Source organism: Eretmochelys imbricata, chromosome 2 (assembly GCF_965152235.1).
Source record: "Eretmochelys imbricata isolate rEreImb1 chromosome 2, rEreImb1.hap1, whole genome shotgun sequence".
NCBI lineage: Eukaryota > Metazoa > Chordata > Testudines > Cheloniidae > Eretmochelys > Eretmochelys imbricata.
The window spans coordinates 252,058,066-252,076,308 of record NC_135573.1 but is presented as its reverse complement, the minus strand read 5'-3'; the positions used below and the strand labels follow the sequence as shown (position 1 = coordinate 252,076,308).

Sequence of the window (18,243 nt, the reverse complement as noted above, 5' to 3'; positions counted from 1 at the left end):
AAACTGGAAGGGGGAATTTAGGCAGCTAGAATAATAGCCCAAGTTCTTAATTCAGCTAGGTCTGAAAAGTGTCATGGGATCTTTTAATGATAAAGTGGTCAGGACCTCAGTTTTAGGTTTTATTTGAAAGGTGCAGTCTCCAGCAGCATGCTCCACTGGAATGCAAGGACATTACTGACTCTAGAGAAGAGATCTACCTTCAAACACCCTTTTGTGCAGTACCATGATTTTTCTCCGGTGTTCTCCCATCAAAGTACTGATCAAGCCCAACCCTCATCTAAAGGACCCTCACAAACCTCACGACCTTCCTGTCATTGCTTTGACCTGGCTTTCTGTAAAATAAACGTGTAGCACTCTCCCTCCTGCTCTGCGCATGTGTATGTGTATATAATTAAAAAATCGGAACGAAAACACTTCCCTGCACACATTTCTCCCCCTGGACAGAGGATGAGAGAACAGAAACATCACAGATGTTAGTCATGTTACTTAATGCACTTCTGGAAGGAACTCAGAGACAACAGTCATGAGCAGGTTTTTAGACCCTATACAGAATAGATTAGAATAAGTGTGGTATAAGAACACTAAATAGAATAGAAACCAGCAGTTCTTTTTGGGACAAATCCATAGTTAGTTCTACATAAATAAACAACTTCGCTGGCTAAAATCTGTCCAATTTCCTTAATGTTCTTTTTTCTTTTTCCTGCAGATAAAGAATTCATTTATAGAAACCAGAATGGCACTGTGATCCTGCGGAATGTTGAAACAAACAATTCAATGGTATTAATAGAAAACAAAAAAATCGTAAGTATCTTCTTTAATAAGCAGAATAATTTCACAGTTTTCTTGCATTCAGGTCAATAAAGTAGAAAATGATGTTTAATTTTCAACTTCATGTATTGCCAAACAGAATACTATGGACTAAGCAACTACAGATAATGTGAAATAGAATCTGTGCTTTCTTTATTAAGCCAGAAGCTCAGTTTCCTTCTGTTTGCAGAAAACTCTCTACTACAGGTATTTGAAGCAAGCCTTGCATATCATATGTCGCTGAAAGAGAAATACCTTAGGCTTTTACACAGTTACTTTAAAGAACTTTGCAATTATATATTTATAATTTGCTTTACACTGCTAGGACTGATTCTTCCCCCCTCCCTCCACACACAAATATTTCTTCAAACACTTGGGAGATGCTGATTTCATTTGCACAAAGTTTGAACTGGAATGAAATTATTAAAAGAAATGTTGTTTAAAACATCTGGAGCAATGTAATGGGGTTACTGCATGTCAGGTTACAGGGAAAAATCAAATGGGTTATGGGAATAAGGTGTTAGTAAGGGGTTCCTGTAGTAAGTTGAGAGAACCAACTGATGTGTAAGACAGAATTGTATCTATGTAGAAGATAATGGAAAAGTTTTGTAACATTAAATCATATTCCAAATTAACCCAGCATGATGACGAAGCTAACATGTTAAATACCAGAATATTATCAACACTTGCTGTAAAAATGAATAGATCAAGTTAGTAAAAGACAATTGCCTGATATAAAAAGTACACTTGTATTTACAGCGGTAATGAAAGATGAACCTCATTGTCGTTCTAAAATTAATGCTCATGCATTTGAGCTGAAGACATTCTGGATGAGAAGCTAATACTGCAAATTAATATCATTCACCACTCCACTATAGACAAGAGATCCCTGTCACTTTGGATGACCTGTTCTGCCTATCTCATCTCTACCGTGCACTCTGGTTCAGATCATTCCCACACAATTGTAACCGTCAAGGGGACACCAGAGGCATTTAAACACCTCAGTCAGGAACACGATATAAATACCTATCTAAACTGGTGTGAAAGGTGCAGAAGACCTCAAACCCCAAAACTGTATTGGAGGGAGCAGAACTGAATATCAGTGGCATCTTGCCTTCTTCTCTGATGTTGTGAAAGCCCTTCTGGAGATATAACCCTGATAGGATTAACTCTTCTAGTCATTCATCCCCTCCTGCTGCGTTTTTGAGGCCAGGCAAGGATGAGGAGACACAGCAGCAATGCTCTAATGGTTTTTAAACTTTACTGCAGCCTGCACCCCTTTGGTTCTCAAAATATATTCTCGCACCCCTTATCAAAAATTGTTGAAGTAGGTCAGTTCTTTAAACCTAGATATATTTTTGTTTGTATATTACAGTAATCGTTAAAAATAGATCATGTTAATAAATACATAGGTTTGATTAAACAAAGTAGTTGTATTTATGTGCCTGTGCTTAATTTGTGTTTTCGATGATTTACCTTCTAAAAATATCTGGCATGTCTCGCACCCCCAGAAAGGGCACCTCGCACCCCCAGAAAGGGCACCTCGCACCCCCAGAGAGTGCATGCACCCCAGGTTAAGAACCACTGCTACATGGAGTTGCCTTGGAAGGCGGAAAGCAAGGTGGCTTGGGGGATATTGCTGAGAGTCTGATTCTCTGTGCAGATGCCCCAGTCCTCTGCTAATACATCCAGATATGTAGAATTTCTCCCTTTTGCTGCACCCGAATCCCTTCAGAAAAGACTATGTAGCAGAAAGCCTGCTGCCTCAAAGCTACAGTGTTTATTACCTAACTTTCCCCCCCATATAGGAGGGATTGGGCTTTCTCTTATCCATATGCACCATCCTCCCCATGCTAAGCCATTTTGCTCTAAGTTGCACTGACTGGAAACATCCTTCAAGAGGCCATTTTGCCAGCCAACAATCGCATTCCCATATGCAGGGGAATCCCCACATGGCTGGTAGAGCTGCTTTTCTGCCTGCTTTGCAGGGCTGGAATGATGCAAAACACCATCAAAGAATTCACTGCCCTTTGGCATCAGACTTTTGTTCCTCTAAGTTTCGGTGCAGTCAAAGGTTCTTCTCCTTTCAAGATCCCAGAAATATGTCTGGTCACAAAAGCAGAACAAAGCTAAGGTACATTTAACATAATTGCCTAACAGCTATTAAAAAAAGCACTGGAAATTGTGGACTGAATTTTGCCACCCAACCCCCCTGCCCCCAAGAAAGCCTTGTTCAGAAACCTGTTTGGCTTCAAGAAAATACTAAAACCACATTCCATATTGACTTCACACTGCAGTAATCTCAAATTTCCTCATACATAGTTCTAGCACAGTGTCAATGTGTTAAATATGCCTAAAAGATCTGCCTAAAAGCAATACTGAGGTGCTGTCTTCAAGCTTTTTATCATTGTGCTATATCCAGCTTTAAAGGCCACATGTTTTCATTTTACCTTCACACCTTGCTACGTCTCTGAGGCTGTACTGTTTTACCATAACTTTGTCCACAAGCAGACACTGCATAGCTAATTACGTCAATGACTGATTCCCTGGCACCTTTACAAAGTGAACCACAGAAATTCAGTTGAACCACAGAAATTCATATCAGGGAGCTAAGAAGGGGAGAATAAATAAACCGCATCTGCCTTCAAGGACATACCACTAGTGTCCTGATGTGTATTTTAGACCTGTGGAATAAGGGTTTGGTCGTGGTTTTCATGTTTCAGCTTGCAACAGAGCCAATAGTCATCCAGCTCTTTCTTTGTTTAGTAGTGCAACTCTACAATACGACAAATATTTCATGCTTTCCTCCTAGGAAACCCCCATGTTTTTTTTTCCCTGTTCATTTCCCACCAGCCTCAAAGGCCACATGCTGAGGTGCCTCTGTTCCCTGACAATGACTGCTGAATGGAATTTTCTCCAGAACCTATCGGTTGTGCCTTTCGGGTCAGTGCGGAGCACGGTCACACAGTATATGCTCCCTCTAATATGGCCTAAGAGCACCATCAGCCCATGAACAGACCGAGGCTTGTTTTCATCCATTCTCTGCATGACAGCACCACGTGTTGGATCTAGACCAGCAGGCTGTCTCTGTTGAATACTTTCTGCCAACTGCATATAATAATTGTTCCTATAACTGCTCTATGCTATTATTCCCACGGAGAGCATCATCTGTGCTCTGTGTAGAGGAATAGACTAGATTCCTTTAATAGCTGACTCTTCTTAGCTGAATTCATATGAGTTTTATTTTCTATGGCTTCAAATAGCCTTTCACTGTCTGCTTTTTATTCCATAGGTTCTTAGTTTTTGGCCATACCATAAAAGAAAGATAGTCTCCAGACTAGCTCTCCTTCCAACCCCCAATCCCCTACTACTTTGATTTCCCCCCCAAAATTATTTAATTCTGCAGATCACCAACGTGGGTTCTCCAGCCCAATTGATGGCAGTCCATGGACCTGGTATGAGAACCCCGCTCTACCTTATTCAGATGTTACAATAACACTGTGACTTGCAATAACTTTTGATGGTAAGGTATGCAGGACCTCACACAATATTCTGAATGTGGCCTCCTTTGTTTGGCTCTAGAAGATCTTCCTCTCTATTACATTGGGCCCCTGTCTCTAAACACTGCAGAGCTGTATTCGCTTACTCTTTACTGCTTCTCGTGCCCTGTGCTGGAGGTTTTAGATCTGTTCTTTGGGGAAGAGCCTTTTCCCATGTGCTGTTTTATCATATAGCCACTGAAGGAACATCTAATTTTTGATTGTTTTTCCTTTGTCTCACTACCTCAAACTGTATTGTATAAGCATCGTATCTGTTTATGCTTCTAGACTGCCTAGTTTGTCATGGATTTTATTATCCATCTTATTTACATTGACTTATTCCTTCTATCCCATCCACCCCCTTCTTTCATCCTAGTCTTGTGTCAGAACTACTTTCATTGTCTTGGCACAGATTCCTTCCTTCGCATTATTAATATATCAGCAAACAAACTCTGTCTTTATGCTGACAGTGCTGCCTGGCACACTCCTACAGACACCCCTCTAGTCTAAACTGCTTTCACTTCTCACTGCCCTCTGCCTTTGGATAGCTCATCTGATTCTTAATGCACTCGTGCAACTCGAACCCGCTCTCTGACCTTGTGAAGGACTTTTTTGTGTGATACCGTCCGCTTGCACTATGTCCAAGATCCTACTTCATTGTGTTTCTTGGTAATATCTCAAAGAATTCTGTCCAATTTGTTATGTGGAAGAAAAGGATTTAAAAGCAAGAGGATAAAAGACATATTAGAGTGACCTCTCTTTGGCCTGTTGGAGCTGGCACTGCATATTAAAACCACAGAGGAAAGGGGAAGGGACATCCTGCACTAGACAAATTAGAAGCAGAGGAGGGAAGAGACATCTCCAGACCAGTATCAGGAGCTGCTGTATATTAACGGTAATGCTAGGGCTAATTTTAGTCATGGCCCTCAGGAAAGGCTGGCACGTAAACTACATCACCCCAGAACCAACCTTGGGAGACATGGTGACTCAGAGACCCCTGTGAGGAACAATCCCTACTCTGATTCTGCATTGCTCTCACTAGGGGTGGGTGGCAGTATGTTTTATGGTTGGCCTGTACCAGCAGTGATTTACTATTCCTCCACCCCTGTTTGGTGGCTCAAATACCTCGACCAGTGACTGGGGATAATTGGGTGGAACCAAGGCTTTTCCTATTGCTTCTCATTCACTTCCTGCCCTTCAGCTACAGGGAGGAAGTAAAACAATAAGTAGGCCTGTTTACTCCTATGCTGTCAGCCCCAAGATAGCCTGCATGGGCATGCAAGGGGGGTTCTTACTCCATGGGGCAGGCACATAGCCCAAGTCACAATGTAGCTTTTATGCAGCACCAGCAGTGTGTTGGGCATGTCCCAGGTATAGAAGATGGTAGGGGTTCCTGCCTCAGGAGTTTACAAACTAAGGAGAAGACAACAACACAGGCTCAGCCTCTGAGGGGAAGAGGAGGACAGAGTCCTCTCCAGTTTTTACTATCCTGTGTTTTCTGTCCCCATCCTGACATGCATTTGCACCTACTTCCCACTCCATCAGCTTTTTGCATAGGACTACACATATGTGGTACTGTAGATGGGTCTTAGTGTGAGGGAAGGAAATGAGCAGGGGAGAAAAACACATGAGTGAGACATGGTACTGTGCCTCCACGGGGTGTGCAGGTGTAAGGGCATATGCACAGATGTGTATAATCTGTTCACCTTTTTATCAAGACAAAGTAGGATTTACAAGTGTCTTCTAAAAAAATGAAGTCAGACAATACTTCCCTCCCTCCCCCCATGACGAGCATGAAAATAGTTTGACATATGAGGCTTTAGAACTACAAAATCTCTTGTATTTTAACATCTGATTATTTTTTAGGAGTCCTTAAAGGCCATTCGCTATGAAGTGTCACCTGATCGGGAGTATGCGCTTTACGCATTTGACGTTGAACCAGTAAGTACATCGATTTCATCGACAATATACAGTTAATCACTTTTTCCCTTTGATTCTGATACAATATTTAATTTCATTCATCATTACGAAACAAAGAAAGAAAGAAAAGCCCCTCACTGCCATAAAATATATCCTCCAGGTGTGTGTCACTGCCATCTAATAGAGGGGAAAGGTATAAATAACACCATGGGGTAACACTGTCAATGCCAGAGTTTTATAAGGTTTGGGAGCGAGATTGTAAGGATATGTCTTTGCTACAAGGATTTCTGTTCCCCTTTAGTGTAATTCTTTTCCATGACTCCTTTCTCAGTCACTCTATAAATTTCTTCCTAAGAGCAAAAAGCAACTGTCAGTGTCTCCCACAACTGAAATAATACATTAATTATAGTATCACTGTTCCCAGTGCTGCAGTAAGGTTGAGCTATCACTTTCATTATAAAGCCCTTTTTTCAGAGATTTATACGTAAATCATCCATAAAAATTCACCCCAGGCTACTACTAAGTTTTAGATTAGGGGTTTTTTTTTAAATTTTTTCAAGTTAAAAGGAAAAAAACCTGTAGTTTGGTCACTTTTAAATGATCATTAAATAAGAGGAAACGAGACATTGCCTGGCTCCGGATGCTCTTTTTGGGCTTCCATAATGTTTCGTTTTCCTTTTAAACCTTGTATGTATAAAATCTGAAAGTTCTGAATGATGGGTGTGTGGTCCTATCTGGGGATGCTATAAGCATACAAGTTTTGCTTTCAGAGTTTACAGTAGCACCAGAACCTCACAGTGGAAATCATTCAGTCTCTGCCTGTTGTGGAGGGGTTGTTTTTTTTTTCCTGTATAATGACATAATTACCCAAAGGACCAGCACATTTCTGTGGCTTTAGTCGAGGTTGTAATCCTGGTTCTCATTTCACTTAGTCCAATATCTTCGTAGGAGTTATTCCTAGTCCCCAGTGGAGTAAGGAACAGGAGAGTCATGCCTGGTGCTGTTAGATAAAGGTCAGGTAAAATTGTGGTGGAATCTTTAAAGGTGATTTTAAAGGCTGCTTGATGTGGGATGCTGCCTGGTGGAAAATGGTCCTTAGCGCAGATTTCACTGTATGCTACTTTGCAACCTTTCTTACTGTACATTTCCCCAGAAGGTTAGTACAGTTCAGAGTGAGCCATTCCAGACTTTGGAAGGGAATAGAAATTTCTTAAATTAAAAAATACTGACACTGTGAAAACTGCCTAATGCTATGCTTACCCAAGCAAGCAGAATATGCACCCTCTGGCCGGTGTCTCTGATAATTATGACAGATATGGAGTAAAAGAGTGGATTAGATACTGCCAGTAAAAATGCTGGGCCCACATTGTTCCCTTTTGGGGTTAAACATCATGAAAAGGCTCAGGGGGAGAAAACTCCCACGATGTGTCTTAGTTTTCTCCAAATTCTTCTGAGAGTGAGGGTGGAGTTTGCATCCCTGCATAAGAAGCAGCAAAGCCAACAGATCCCCTTTCTCCTGAAATCTGCACAGACCTCAGAAGATATACAAGAGGCCAGGATCCTTTTACACAGTAGCTCTGTGACTCTACCCGGTTCTCTGAGACTTGCCCAGTTCAGGGGCCTTTGCAGATCAAACCAGGTTCCCTGTTTTCAGCAGAATTCCTGTTGTAAGGGAGAGGCAAGGTGCATTCCTTCCACTGGCCCCCTCCCCTCTCCACATTTGCAACCTCAGTTCCATGAAGGGTTCTCAGTAGGCTCCCAGGCAGGAGTTTGACAGTGGTGTGGAGGTGGAGAACCCTGCCCAAGGATGGATGGTTGGATGGATGGATGGATGGATGGAGGATTCTGTCCGCATGCAGAAGTAAGGAGCACCATCTCTTCATGTTTCAGAGTAACAGCCGTGTTAGTCTGTATTCGCAAAAAGAAAAGGAGTACTTGTGGCACCTTAGAGACTAACCAATTTATTTGAGCATGAGCTTTCGTGAGCTACAGCTCACTTCATCAGATGCATACCGTGGAAACTGCAGCAGACTTTATATATACACAGAGAATATGAAACAATACCTCCTCCCACCCCACTGTCCTGCTGGTAATAGCTTATCTAAAGTAATCATCTGATGATTACTTTAGATAAGCTATTACCAGCAGGACAGTGGGGTGGGAGGAGGTATTGTTTCATATTCTCTGTGTATATATAAAGTCTGCTGCAGTTTCCACGGTATGCATCTGATGAAGTGAGCTGTAGCTCACGAAAGCTCATGCTCAAATAAATTGGTTAGTCTCTAAGGTGCCACAAGTACTCCATCTCTTCATGGTTTGCGCTCCCTCCTGATGCCTCATGCCATCAGAAAAGGAAAATGCTAGGTTTAAGGATGGAGAGTCACCCTTTGCAAAGATGTCAGAATGTTTCACACTTGTGATTTTACAGCCATTTGTATGTAATCTGTATCTCTGCTTTTACTGCCATGATCCCTGTTTACAAATCTGGACTCGTAAGTTAGGACGCTCCTTTCTAAATTTGAATGTTCAAAGGATTTTTTAGGTATCACAAGCAGTTATTTGGGCATCTAAGTGCTGATCTGCATTACCAGATGTGACATTAGGCCTCCAACCTTGTAACTTGTTCTCTACAACATGGTCATATATGAGATTATTATAGCAACAGTTTCCTATTCAAGAGTATTTGTATGTTCAGTAGAAACCTCCAGTTCTTAAAGGGAGCTGCACGGGTTCCTTATTTTGCATCCTGAAAGATTATTGAATTTTGCTCTTGAGTAATGTACCCATAAACCATGTTTGTGGCTCCTTGATTAGCGGAATGTAGCTAACTATTCAGTTAATTCTCCAGATATATTGTCATTTTATATATAGACTACAATTGTAAATGACTGCACATATTAGTAAACTTTTCTCACTTACTGTCTTAGGATCGGATGAAATTAAAATTGTGTTGGTTTCTGTAATGCAAAAGCTCCAAGTAATTGATTCCTGGGAATTTTGGTGATTGTTTGTGATGCAAAAGTCAAAAAGGAGATTTCAGTGAAACTGTTAGAAACATTTTCATCATATTTCAGTTTAAATCTACAAATCTTTTCAAAACAGATTTTTGCTTATACATATATAATCACTTAGCATTTGAAAATTACTAGGTTATTCTTTATATTTTTGATCATTAGAGTATGATACAGTACATTTTAGATATATGTTTTGTATTGTGACAGGGTCAGGCCACATGGCTACAGGAGAGTAATTTTTTTTTGAAGCAAAAAAGGTGTGTTTTTTTTTATTTGCATAACACACTTACAAAACAAAACAACAGCATATGCAATGTGTAACACAGCAACCAATCACAATTGTTTTCTCATTAGCTTTAGGGGAGGGAAGTGTTCAAGCTTGCCTGGGCCCAGAGCGGGGGGGTTTCCTCGACTCTCGTGGTCTTCCACCCTTCCGGGTTACCTGGTGGCCCAGAGCGAGGGGGCTTCATCGACTCTCAAGGTCTGCCACCCCCTCGAGTTACCTGGCGCCACGCCCGAGTGTCACCAACAGTTCCCTCTTCTGAAAGCACCCAACAAAAGGGGCAGGCTGTGGGGTGGACAACCCGGAGGGAGGCACGTGCACCCACGTGAGAAAGGACCCCTCTAAGGTGGTGGTGTCTGCAGCAGCAATGGCTGGGGCTGGGGTCCCTTACTCTCTCCCCCAATCAAAGGGTCAAAACAAAGAAAGCTGGACGGGGACACCGAGCAGAGAGCCTTGGACAGCTCCTCAAAAGCATCAAGGGAGTCGGTGGACGCCGCCCAGAGGAACTCCGCCCAGATACGTGAACTGACCGAGGATCGGAAAATGGCCCCACACTCACAGGAAACTCCATCGGCCAACCTCCTCTCTCTGGTTTTATAGATGGCCGTTTTAGCCAGGGCCAGGAGGAGATTAACTAGGAGATCCCGTGACTTTGTGAGGCCCTGGATGGGGATTGCATAAATAAAAAGGTGAGGGGAAAAATGCAACCAAAAACATAATAAAAGATTTGTGAGGAGCTGGAACAGGGGCTGTAGCCTGGCGCACTCCAAATATGCGTGCACCAGGGTTTCCCTCACACCACAAAAGGGACAAGTATCTGGGATGGGGTTGAACCGCGCCACGTACGTGCCCGTGCCTACAGCTCCGTGAAGGAGCCGCCAACTGATGTCCCTGACGGGCCTCAGAACCAAGGTGGAATATAGGCTGGCCCACCGGGGCTGCTTATCCTCCAAAGGTGGCGGAAGGTCTCGCCACTTTGTGTCGGGGCGGGACACTAGGGTGAGGGCGTGAAGCGTGTGGAGCACGAGCGTGTATAGATGTTTCCTTGGCACAGTTTGGAAGCATACCGGCTGCAGTTCATGCAGCCGGCTCTCCGTAAAGGGGTCAGGGGTCAATTGGGTCTACAGGGCAGGGGTCTAATTAAAAGGTCCGGCGGGCCTGGAGTAGAGGGTGGGCGGGGTGTGCCCTCAAGCAGGACCCGATTGAGGTAAGCTCTAGCAGCGAGTGGCAAAGCGGCCTTCACCTCCTGAAGTACGTGCGGGGGGGTACGAGGTCTGGAGAGCCCCATGCGCCAAGCCATCATCAGGGGATCCAGCCAGTCTCCCCGGTCGTAGTCTAGGAGGTCTCTGACTCTCGTGACTTCTGCCAGGATCAAGCTCTGGCGCACCGAGCGGGACTCCGCCACCTGCACATGGAGCTGGGGGTTGTGTAGCAGGGGCTCTGTGAGGAGATCTGCCCCCTCGGTGGCTGCCATGGACCTGGTCGTTAAAAACTGTTTCCAAGTCCGGAGGAGGTCCTGGTAGAAGACCGGCAGCCCGGAGAGGTCTTGCGGAAGACCTCCCAGACAGAGATAAAAGAGCTGCCGGTCATATCAGAGCCCTCGGATGTGGCGCAGGATGGCATGCGCCAGTATGCTCCATGCCGAACTGCCTGCACTATAAAGGAGCCTCTGTAGGGCCTGGAGGCGGAAGATGCAGACCTGAGTGTGCAGACACTTCAGGCCCTGTCCTCCTTCCTTCAGGGGTAGATGAAGAACCCCTACAGGGGCCCAGTGCTTTCCTGACCAAAAGAACGCCAGAATCGATGTCCGGAGGTTGGTCAGGAAACCCGGGGCCAGGACCAGGGTGTTGAGCCGGTACCAGAGCGTGGACAGGACTAGTTGATTAAGCACCAGCGCTCTCCCACGAAGGGAGACACATCAGAGTAGTCTCGTCCATTTCCGGATCCGCTCTGTCACCCTGCCCGCTAAATTTTCCCAGTTCTCCAGCAGAGAGGGATGCGTGGCAGAAAGGTAAATGCCTAGGTAGAGCAGCGGACCCGCGCTCCATCGGATGGTCTGAAGCACGGGTGGGAGGGAGCTCACCTGCTGTCAGTCTCCTACCGCCAAGCCACAGCTCTTGACCCAGTTGACCCGGGCAGAGGAGACTGCTGAATAGATGGCCTGGCAAGCCTCCACCCGCGCCAAGTCACCTGAGTCCTGGACCACGAGGAGCACGTCATCAGCGTATGCCAACAGGACCAGCTGCAGCTCCAGCTCCCGCAGCATCAACCCTGTCAACCTCCTGCGGAGGAGGCAGAGGAAGGGCTCGATCGCCAGAGCGTACAGCTGGCCCGAGAGGGGGCACCCCTGCCGTACTCCTCGCCCGAAGCTGACCGGTTTGGTCAGGGTCCAGTTGAGCTTAACCAGACACTCTGTGGAGGCGTACAGCACCCGGAGAAATCCCACAAACTGGGGTCTGAAGCCAAACGCTTGCAGAGTGTTCAGGAGGTACCCATGGTCCACCCTATCGAACGCCTTCTCCTGATCTAGGGACAGGAGGGTGAACGACAGACCGTCTCTACACCCGAGTTCCAAAAGGTCCCGAACCAGAAATAGGTTATCAAAGATACTGCGGTCCAGGACGGTGTAGGTCTGGTCTGGGTGGATCACGTCCGCCAGCACAGACCCTAGCCGCAGCGAGATTGCTTTCGCTATGATTTTGTAGTCCGTGCTGAGGAGCGAGACGGGACGCCAATTATGTAAATCGCGGAGGTCCCCCTTCTTTGGCAGTAAGGCGAGCGCAGCTCGCCTGCATGAAAGAGGGAGGACTCCGCTCTGCAGAGACTCGGCCCAGACGGTAACTAGGTCTGGGCCAAGGAAGTCCCAAACCACGCGGTAGAACTCCACGGTCAGCCCGTCCATGCCTGGAGACTTATTAGTGGGCATATGACGGAGGGCTTCCGAGAACTCGGCCAGAGTGAGAGGCAACTCTAGTCGGTCTCCGTCGCTCGCGCTGACCATAGGGAGCTCCTCCCACAGCACTCTGCAAGCGCCAGGGTCGGTCGGATCCAGGGAGAAAAGACTTGCATAGAAGGCCCGGGCCCTCCCGCACATCTCCACCAGTTCCGTGAGGGGGGGCCATCTTCTGCCAGGAGGCAAGTGATGTGTTTCTTGGCCCCCCTCGTTTTCTCCAGGACAGAGAAGAAGCAGGAGCCGTGATCCATCTCCCGAAGGAGGCGGATGCAGGATCGAACAAAGACGCCCCGGGCCCAATGGTCCTCGAGGGCTCGGAGCTCCTCCCGCTTCTCCTGGCACGCTCCGCAGGGGAGCGGGTCCTTGGGGCTGGCGGCCAGACGCCTCTCCAGCTCTATGACCTCCCATTCCAACTGCTCTATCACCGCATTTCTCCATCGGCTGGTGCCCCGGGTGTAGTCGCGGCAGAAAAGCCCGGCGCGCACCTTCCCCAGGTCCCACCATCACCACGCCGAGGGAAAGGCACGCCGCTGCCCTCACCAGGCCAGCCAGAATTCCCGGAAGGACGTCACAAAGCCCTCATCCTCCAACAGGCTGTTGTTAAAATGCCAGTAGGCCGGTCCCGGCCTCTCCGCACAGAGGGTGGCTGTCACGGTGGCTAGATGATGGTCAGAAAATGGGGCCAGCCGAATGCTGGAGGAGTGGGCTCATGAGAGATGGAAGTGTGATAAATAAATGTGGTCCAACAGGGAGTGGCTCGACCGATGGGCTTCCACCTGGACAAAGGTGAACGTGGAAGTGTCATCCAGGTGGTGGTCATGCCAGATGTCCACTAGGGAGTGATGTTCGACTATCTCCCAGAGGGTGTCCGCGGCGGCTGGGCTCTGCTCGGTCTCCGAGCAGTACTGTTCCTCGAGGGCGGTATTAAAGTCCCCTCCCAGGACCAGGCACTCATGAGAATCTAAGGTACCGAGGAAGGTGGACGCCTGCTGGTAGAATTGCAGCTGCTCCGGGCCCAATGTCGGGGCATAGACTTTAACGAGGTTAACCACGAGCCCCTCCATATGGACCCGGAGATGCAGCAGGTGACCCAGCACGGCCTCGGCAACCCCTAGCACCTCGGGCCGTAGGTCGGGGGAGAACAGGGTCGGCACTCCAGCCTCTCAAACCGTGGCATGGCTAAAGTAGAAACTGTCCCCCCACTCCAGCCGTCAACTGTCTTCGGCATTTGGGTCTGTATGGGTCTCCTGCAGGAAAACCACAGAGTACCCTCCCTCCCAAAGGAAGGAGAGCACCTGGGACCCGCGGAGAGCCATCCTACAACCCCAGGTGTTCAACATTGCGATGGTGAGAGGTGTCATGGGGAGGGTCGGGGGGGTTCTCACTGGCAGGGACGCTCGCATCTCCCAGTGGGCTGTGCAGCAGTCTGTGACCCATCCCGTAGGTGAGTAATTGTTCACGGAAGACGCGGACCCACTAGTAGGCCATGACATCCTGCTTCTCTGTCCCTTCACCTTCCCCCATGAGGGCCCTTGTGGCCCGGAGGATTTGAGAAAAGTCCCCCCATCGCTGGAGAGCAAGTTGTACCTTGTTGCGGGAGCCACGGACATCCTCGAAAAACTTCTGCAGCTCTCCTTGCAGCTCATGGGGGGGTGGGGTTACAATTTCCCGGCGGGGCCCTTGTTGCAGCCCTGTGGTCCACTAAAACGGACAAGCAGGGTGCGGACCACCGACGGGGTGCCTGATGGGCTGGAGCTTCTAGGCCCGCCTCAAGCTCTGGGGCGATAGCGGGTGGTGGAGGGAAAATAGCAGCTCCTAATGGGTCGGGGCAGGAGAACACAAAGGCTCCCTGGGGGTCATCAGTTGGGAAAGGGAAGAAGACAGCCCTGGGGGTGGCAATGACATTGCAGGAGGTAAATTGGATAGGGGTAGGGGTAGGGGTAGGGGCAAAGGCGAGGTTCTGGATTTCGGGAGGCAAGCAGCTGGATGGTGGCACCTCCCGATCAGGCTCAAGGGTTAAGGGGGTTGGGAGGGAGCTCTCAGTGACACTGGGCGCGCGCTCTGCGGTGGATTTAGCGGCCACAGCATCAGGAGGTGGATTATCTTCTGTAGGGCCCCGCCCCGGGAAGGAAGTCAATTGCTCTGCACCAACAGGGGGTGCCCCTGGTGACTCATGTCCTGGCCGCGTGGCGCCGGCTGTCACCTGAGCAGGCTCGGTGGCCATCAGCGGGGTGCCATCAGCGGCTGAGTCGGTGGAGGAGTCTAGGGGCTCCTCGGAGGTGGGAGCGGAAGCAGCAGTTAAAGGGAGGGAGCATGGGGAAAAGAGGGGTGGAGTGAGGTCGCCCAGATCGAGATTTGCTGGCAAAAGGTCATCCTCCCCCTGGGCGAGCGAGGTCAGATCTAAGGCCTCATTCTCCTCGAACATGGAGGAGAGGACACTTTCCGCTGCCCCGGGGTTCTCCCCTCCGGCACCTGCCAAGACGGTTGCCTCGGGGTTCACGGGGTCTTCGGGTAGCGTCAGGACAGAAGGGGCTTCCTTGAGGGTCTCGGAGGGGAGGGTCTCCCGTGGAGGGGAGACACTATCCTCCGGTGCTGCCACGTCTTTCCCGGCTGACATCGATGGATGGGACGTATTCGTGGGCAAAGCGGAAGGTTCGGCATCGGTGCCCCCCTTCCTGGTCTTCCGGGGGGCCTCTGCCTCACGTAGATGAGGCAGAGCTTGAACCTTCCACTTCCCTCGCTTCCCCTGGACTAGGGCCCTGTCCTCCCGGGCATCATCTGGGGGCTGGTTAGCAGGGGTTGTGTCAGGGGGTAAAGGTGATGGCTCAGGGACTTGAGGGAGGGAACAGTGGGGCAGCATAAGGGAGGGAGGATTCTCCCTGGGGCAGGCTCTCTCCCATGCCTGGTGGTATCTCTGCCACACCCTCCTCCATAGGCCCCGCCAGATTGTCAGCAGCGAGGGCGGGGCTCTCCCGCTCGTCTGGGCGTTGTAGGGGAGGTGCCCCTTGGGCCTGAGCGGGAGTAGCGGTGGTCTGAAGAGGAGGGTGGGCGGGTTTGGGTACCGGGCGGCCAGGGGCGTTGGCAATGACGAGGCCGATGTCCTGCCGGGTCTCGGGGATCCCAGGTACCCCTCCTTGCTGGGCTAAGAGGCAGTCCCTCCAGACATGCCCCGATGCCCGGCAGAGGTAGCACCGGGCTTCCCCCGTGGAAAAGTACACCCGGTAACGGGCCCCCTGGTGGGGGACTAGGAAGGACCCTTCGAGCGCCACTCCGTCACTAAAAGTTGCACTTGCCAGCAGAAGGAAAAGATGTGATGGAGGATGGGGTCCTTGCAGCCCAACGGGAGAGGGCTGATAACAGAAACAGGTTTCCCCAGGGTGGAAAGGGCGGGTAGCAGGGCAGCACTGGGGAGAAAAGGAGGGACAGAGGTCAGGACCAGGCGGACGCCCAGGTCCTCTAGCGGCTCTAGGGGGACAAACACTCCCCCCACCGCCAGGCCCCTCTCCACCGCTTCCTGGGCGGCAGCCTCTGATGCTAAGAAGAAAACGACCTTCCCGTACATTTTGGAGGCCGCCACAATGGCCGAGGGCCCCACCACCCTTGCCAACGCCCGCACGTAGGTCTCCACGTGGGGCGAGGCGGGCACCAGGAGGCATCGGACACCGTGCTTCCTTGTCATGGTGGGAAAGGGGTCCCGATCGCTATTGATGGTGGCGGAGGCGGTGGGCGGGAGAGATGACGAGGCAGCAAGCAGGGGGGCTGCTGCCGCCCAGGCATACATCCTGGGGGCTGAGAGAGGGACATCTGCAGAGCTGGTGGAGGGGGCAGTGGGGGAGGACGCCGTGGTCGGTGGCGGGGCTGCAGCAGTGGGGGTGGCCCCTGCCATGGAGGGCCCAGTGGTTTTAGCGGGGCCCTTCCCCTTCTTCTTGCCCTGGCCTTTCCCCCCAGCTGGGGGGGCTTCCCTAGAGTCTGGGGAGGCGATGGGCATGGCAGCAGCGGAGGTCTCCCCGGTGCCCTCCATTGCTGATGACCCGGGGGGGCAGTGGCAGGTGATTAACAGGAGTTGGGGTCAGGTAGAAAGGGACAAGCTGTGGGGTGGACAATTCAGGCTGGGGGGGCACATGAACCACCGTACGCTTGTCCAGAGAGTCCTGTTTGGTTGGCTGGTGCTTCTGGCCCACGCGGTGGAATCAGGGCGAGTAGCTGAGTCCAGAGGCAGATGTTGGACAGCCAGCAAAGATGGTGGAGTGGGTGGTGAAAATCGTAATGTGGGGGTTGGGAGGACACAGATGGATCGGGGGGCAGCTCCGTGCCACACCCCCTGTGTCCCTACAAACACAGTTAAGACACAGTCAAAGCTTCCCCCAACACGAGAGCACAGTTCAAAAGTTACTCAGTCTTAGGCCCCCTCCACGGCGATTTGTAGATTCCCCGGGCGGTGTTCCTCCGGTGGACGGCTTTTTTTCTTTCTGTTCCAGGCTTTCTTTTTTGCATTCCAGAAATGCCGGAGCAAGTGATAAGAGTCCTGTCTACCGGAGACGGGTCCGCAGACAAACAGCAAGCAGCTGGGTCTGGGGGCTGGGTCCTTCCACTCCTCCGCTCCGGGGAAGCGGCCGGCAGGCCCCCCCCTCTCTCAGGGGGTGTTTCAGCTGGAGTGGCAGCAGCGTCCGAGCGCGAGTGAGCGGGGGCTAACAGCCGGCCAGCAGCCGGCCAGCACTCTAGCAACAGCAGAGAAAGAAAAAAAAACAACAAAAAGAAAAGAAACGGGGGGAAAGCGCCTGGCCCGGTCATAGGGGAAGCCGAAAGCAGGGGCAAAAAGCAAGGAAAGCCCAGGCCAGAGTGCAGCAGCAGGAGAGCAGGCTAAGTAGGTCCCTTTTCCCTGGGTAAGGTAACAGGGAAGGGTTTGTTTTTTTTTAAACAGAAAAGAATTTTATTGTGTAACACTTGCAAAGAGTTACCAAAGAAAACAAAACAAACTATGCAACAAAACAACGCAAACAGAAGGTATAACACAGCAGCTTTCAGGAGGGAGAAGTGTTCAGGCTAGCCTGGGCCCAGAGTGGGGGGGCTTCCTCGACACTCGTGGTCTTCCACCCCCTCGAGTTACCTAGTGCCACGCCCAGTGTCACCGATTATCCCTCTCCTGAGAGTGCCCAGCAAGATGGGCACAGCTGCAGGGTGAGTGGTTTGGGGGTGGGGAGGGTAGACACCCATGTATTATAGGACCCCTCCTAGATGACAGTAATGATGGTATCCACAGCAGCAACGGCTGGGGCTGGCGTCTCTCGCTCTTTCCCTCAATCAAAGGGTCAGACGGAGGGAACCGGACGGGGTCACCGAGCAGAGAACCCCGGACAGTGCCCACCACTCCTCGAAGGCATCAAGGGAGTCGGTGGACGCCGCCCAGAGGAACTCCGCCCGGATACGTGAATGTACTGAGGATCGGAAAAAGGCCCTACAATCACAGGACGCTTCATGGGCCAACCTCCCCTCTCTGGTTTTATAAATGGCTGTTTTAGCCAAGGCTAAGAGGAGGTTAACCAGGAGATCTCGCGATTTTGTGGGGCCACGGATGGGGAGTGTATAGATAAAAAGGTGAGGGGAGAAATGAAGCCAAAAGCACAATAGAATATTTGTGAAGAGCCGGAAAAGGGGCTGCAATCTGGCACACTCTAGATATACGTGCACCAGGGTTTCCCTCACATTACAAAAAGGGCAAGTATCTGG

The 18,243-nt window shown here is 49.8% G+C and overlaps 1 protein-coding gene across 1 annotated transcript in view; it reads left to right on the top strand.

Annotated features, from left to right (window-relative positions):
• DPP6 (dipeptidyl peptidase like 6) overlaps window positions 1–18,243 on the top strand; it is a 614,028-nt gene that overhangs the window by 362,838 nt on the left and 232,947 nt on the right. Inside the window, exons 4-5 of the mRNA XM_077809495.1 lie at window positions 707–801; window positions 6,213–6,287. Coding sequence (XP_077665621.1) covers window positions 707–801; window positions 6,213–6,287 — 170 coding nt within the window. The remainder of the gene's footprint in view (window positions 1–706; window positions 802–6,212; window positions 6,288–18,243) is intronic.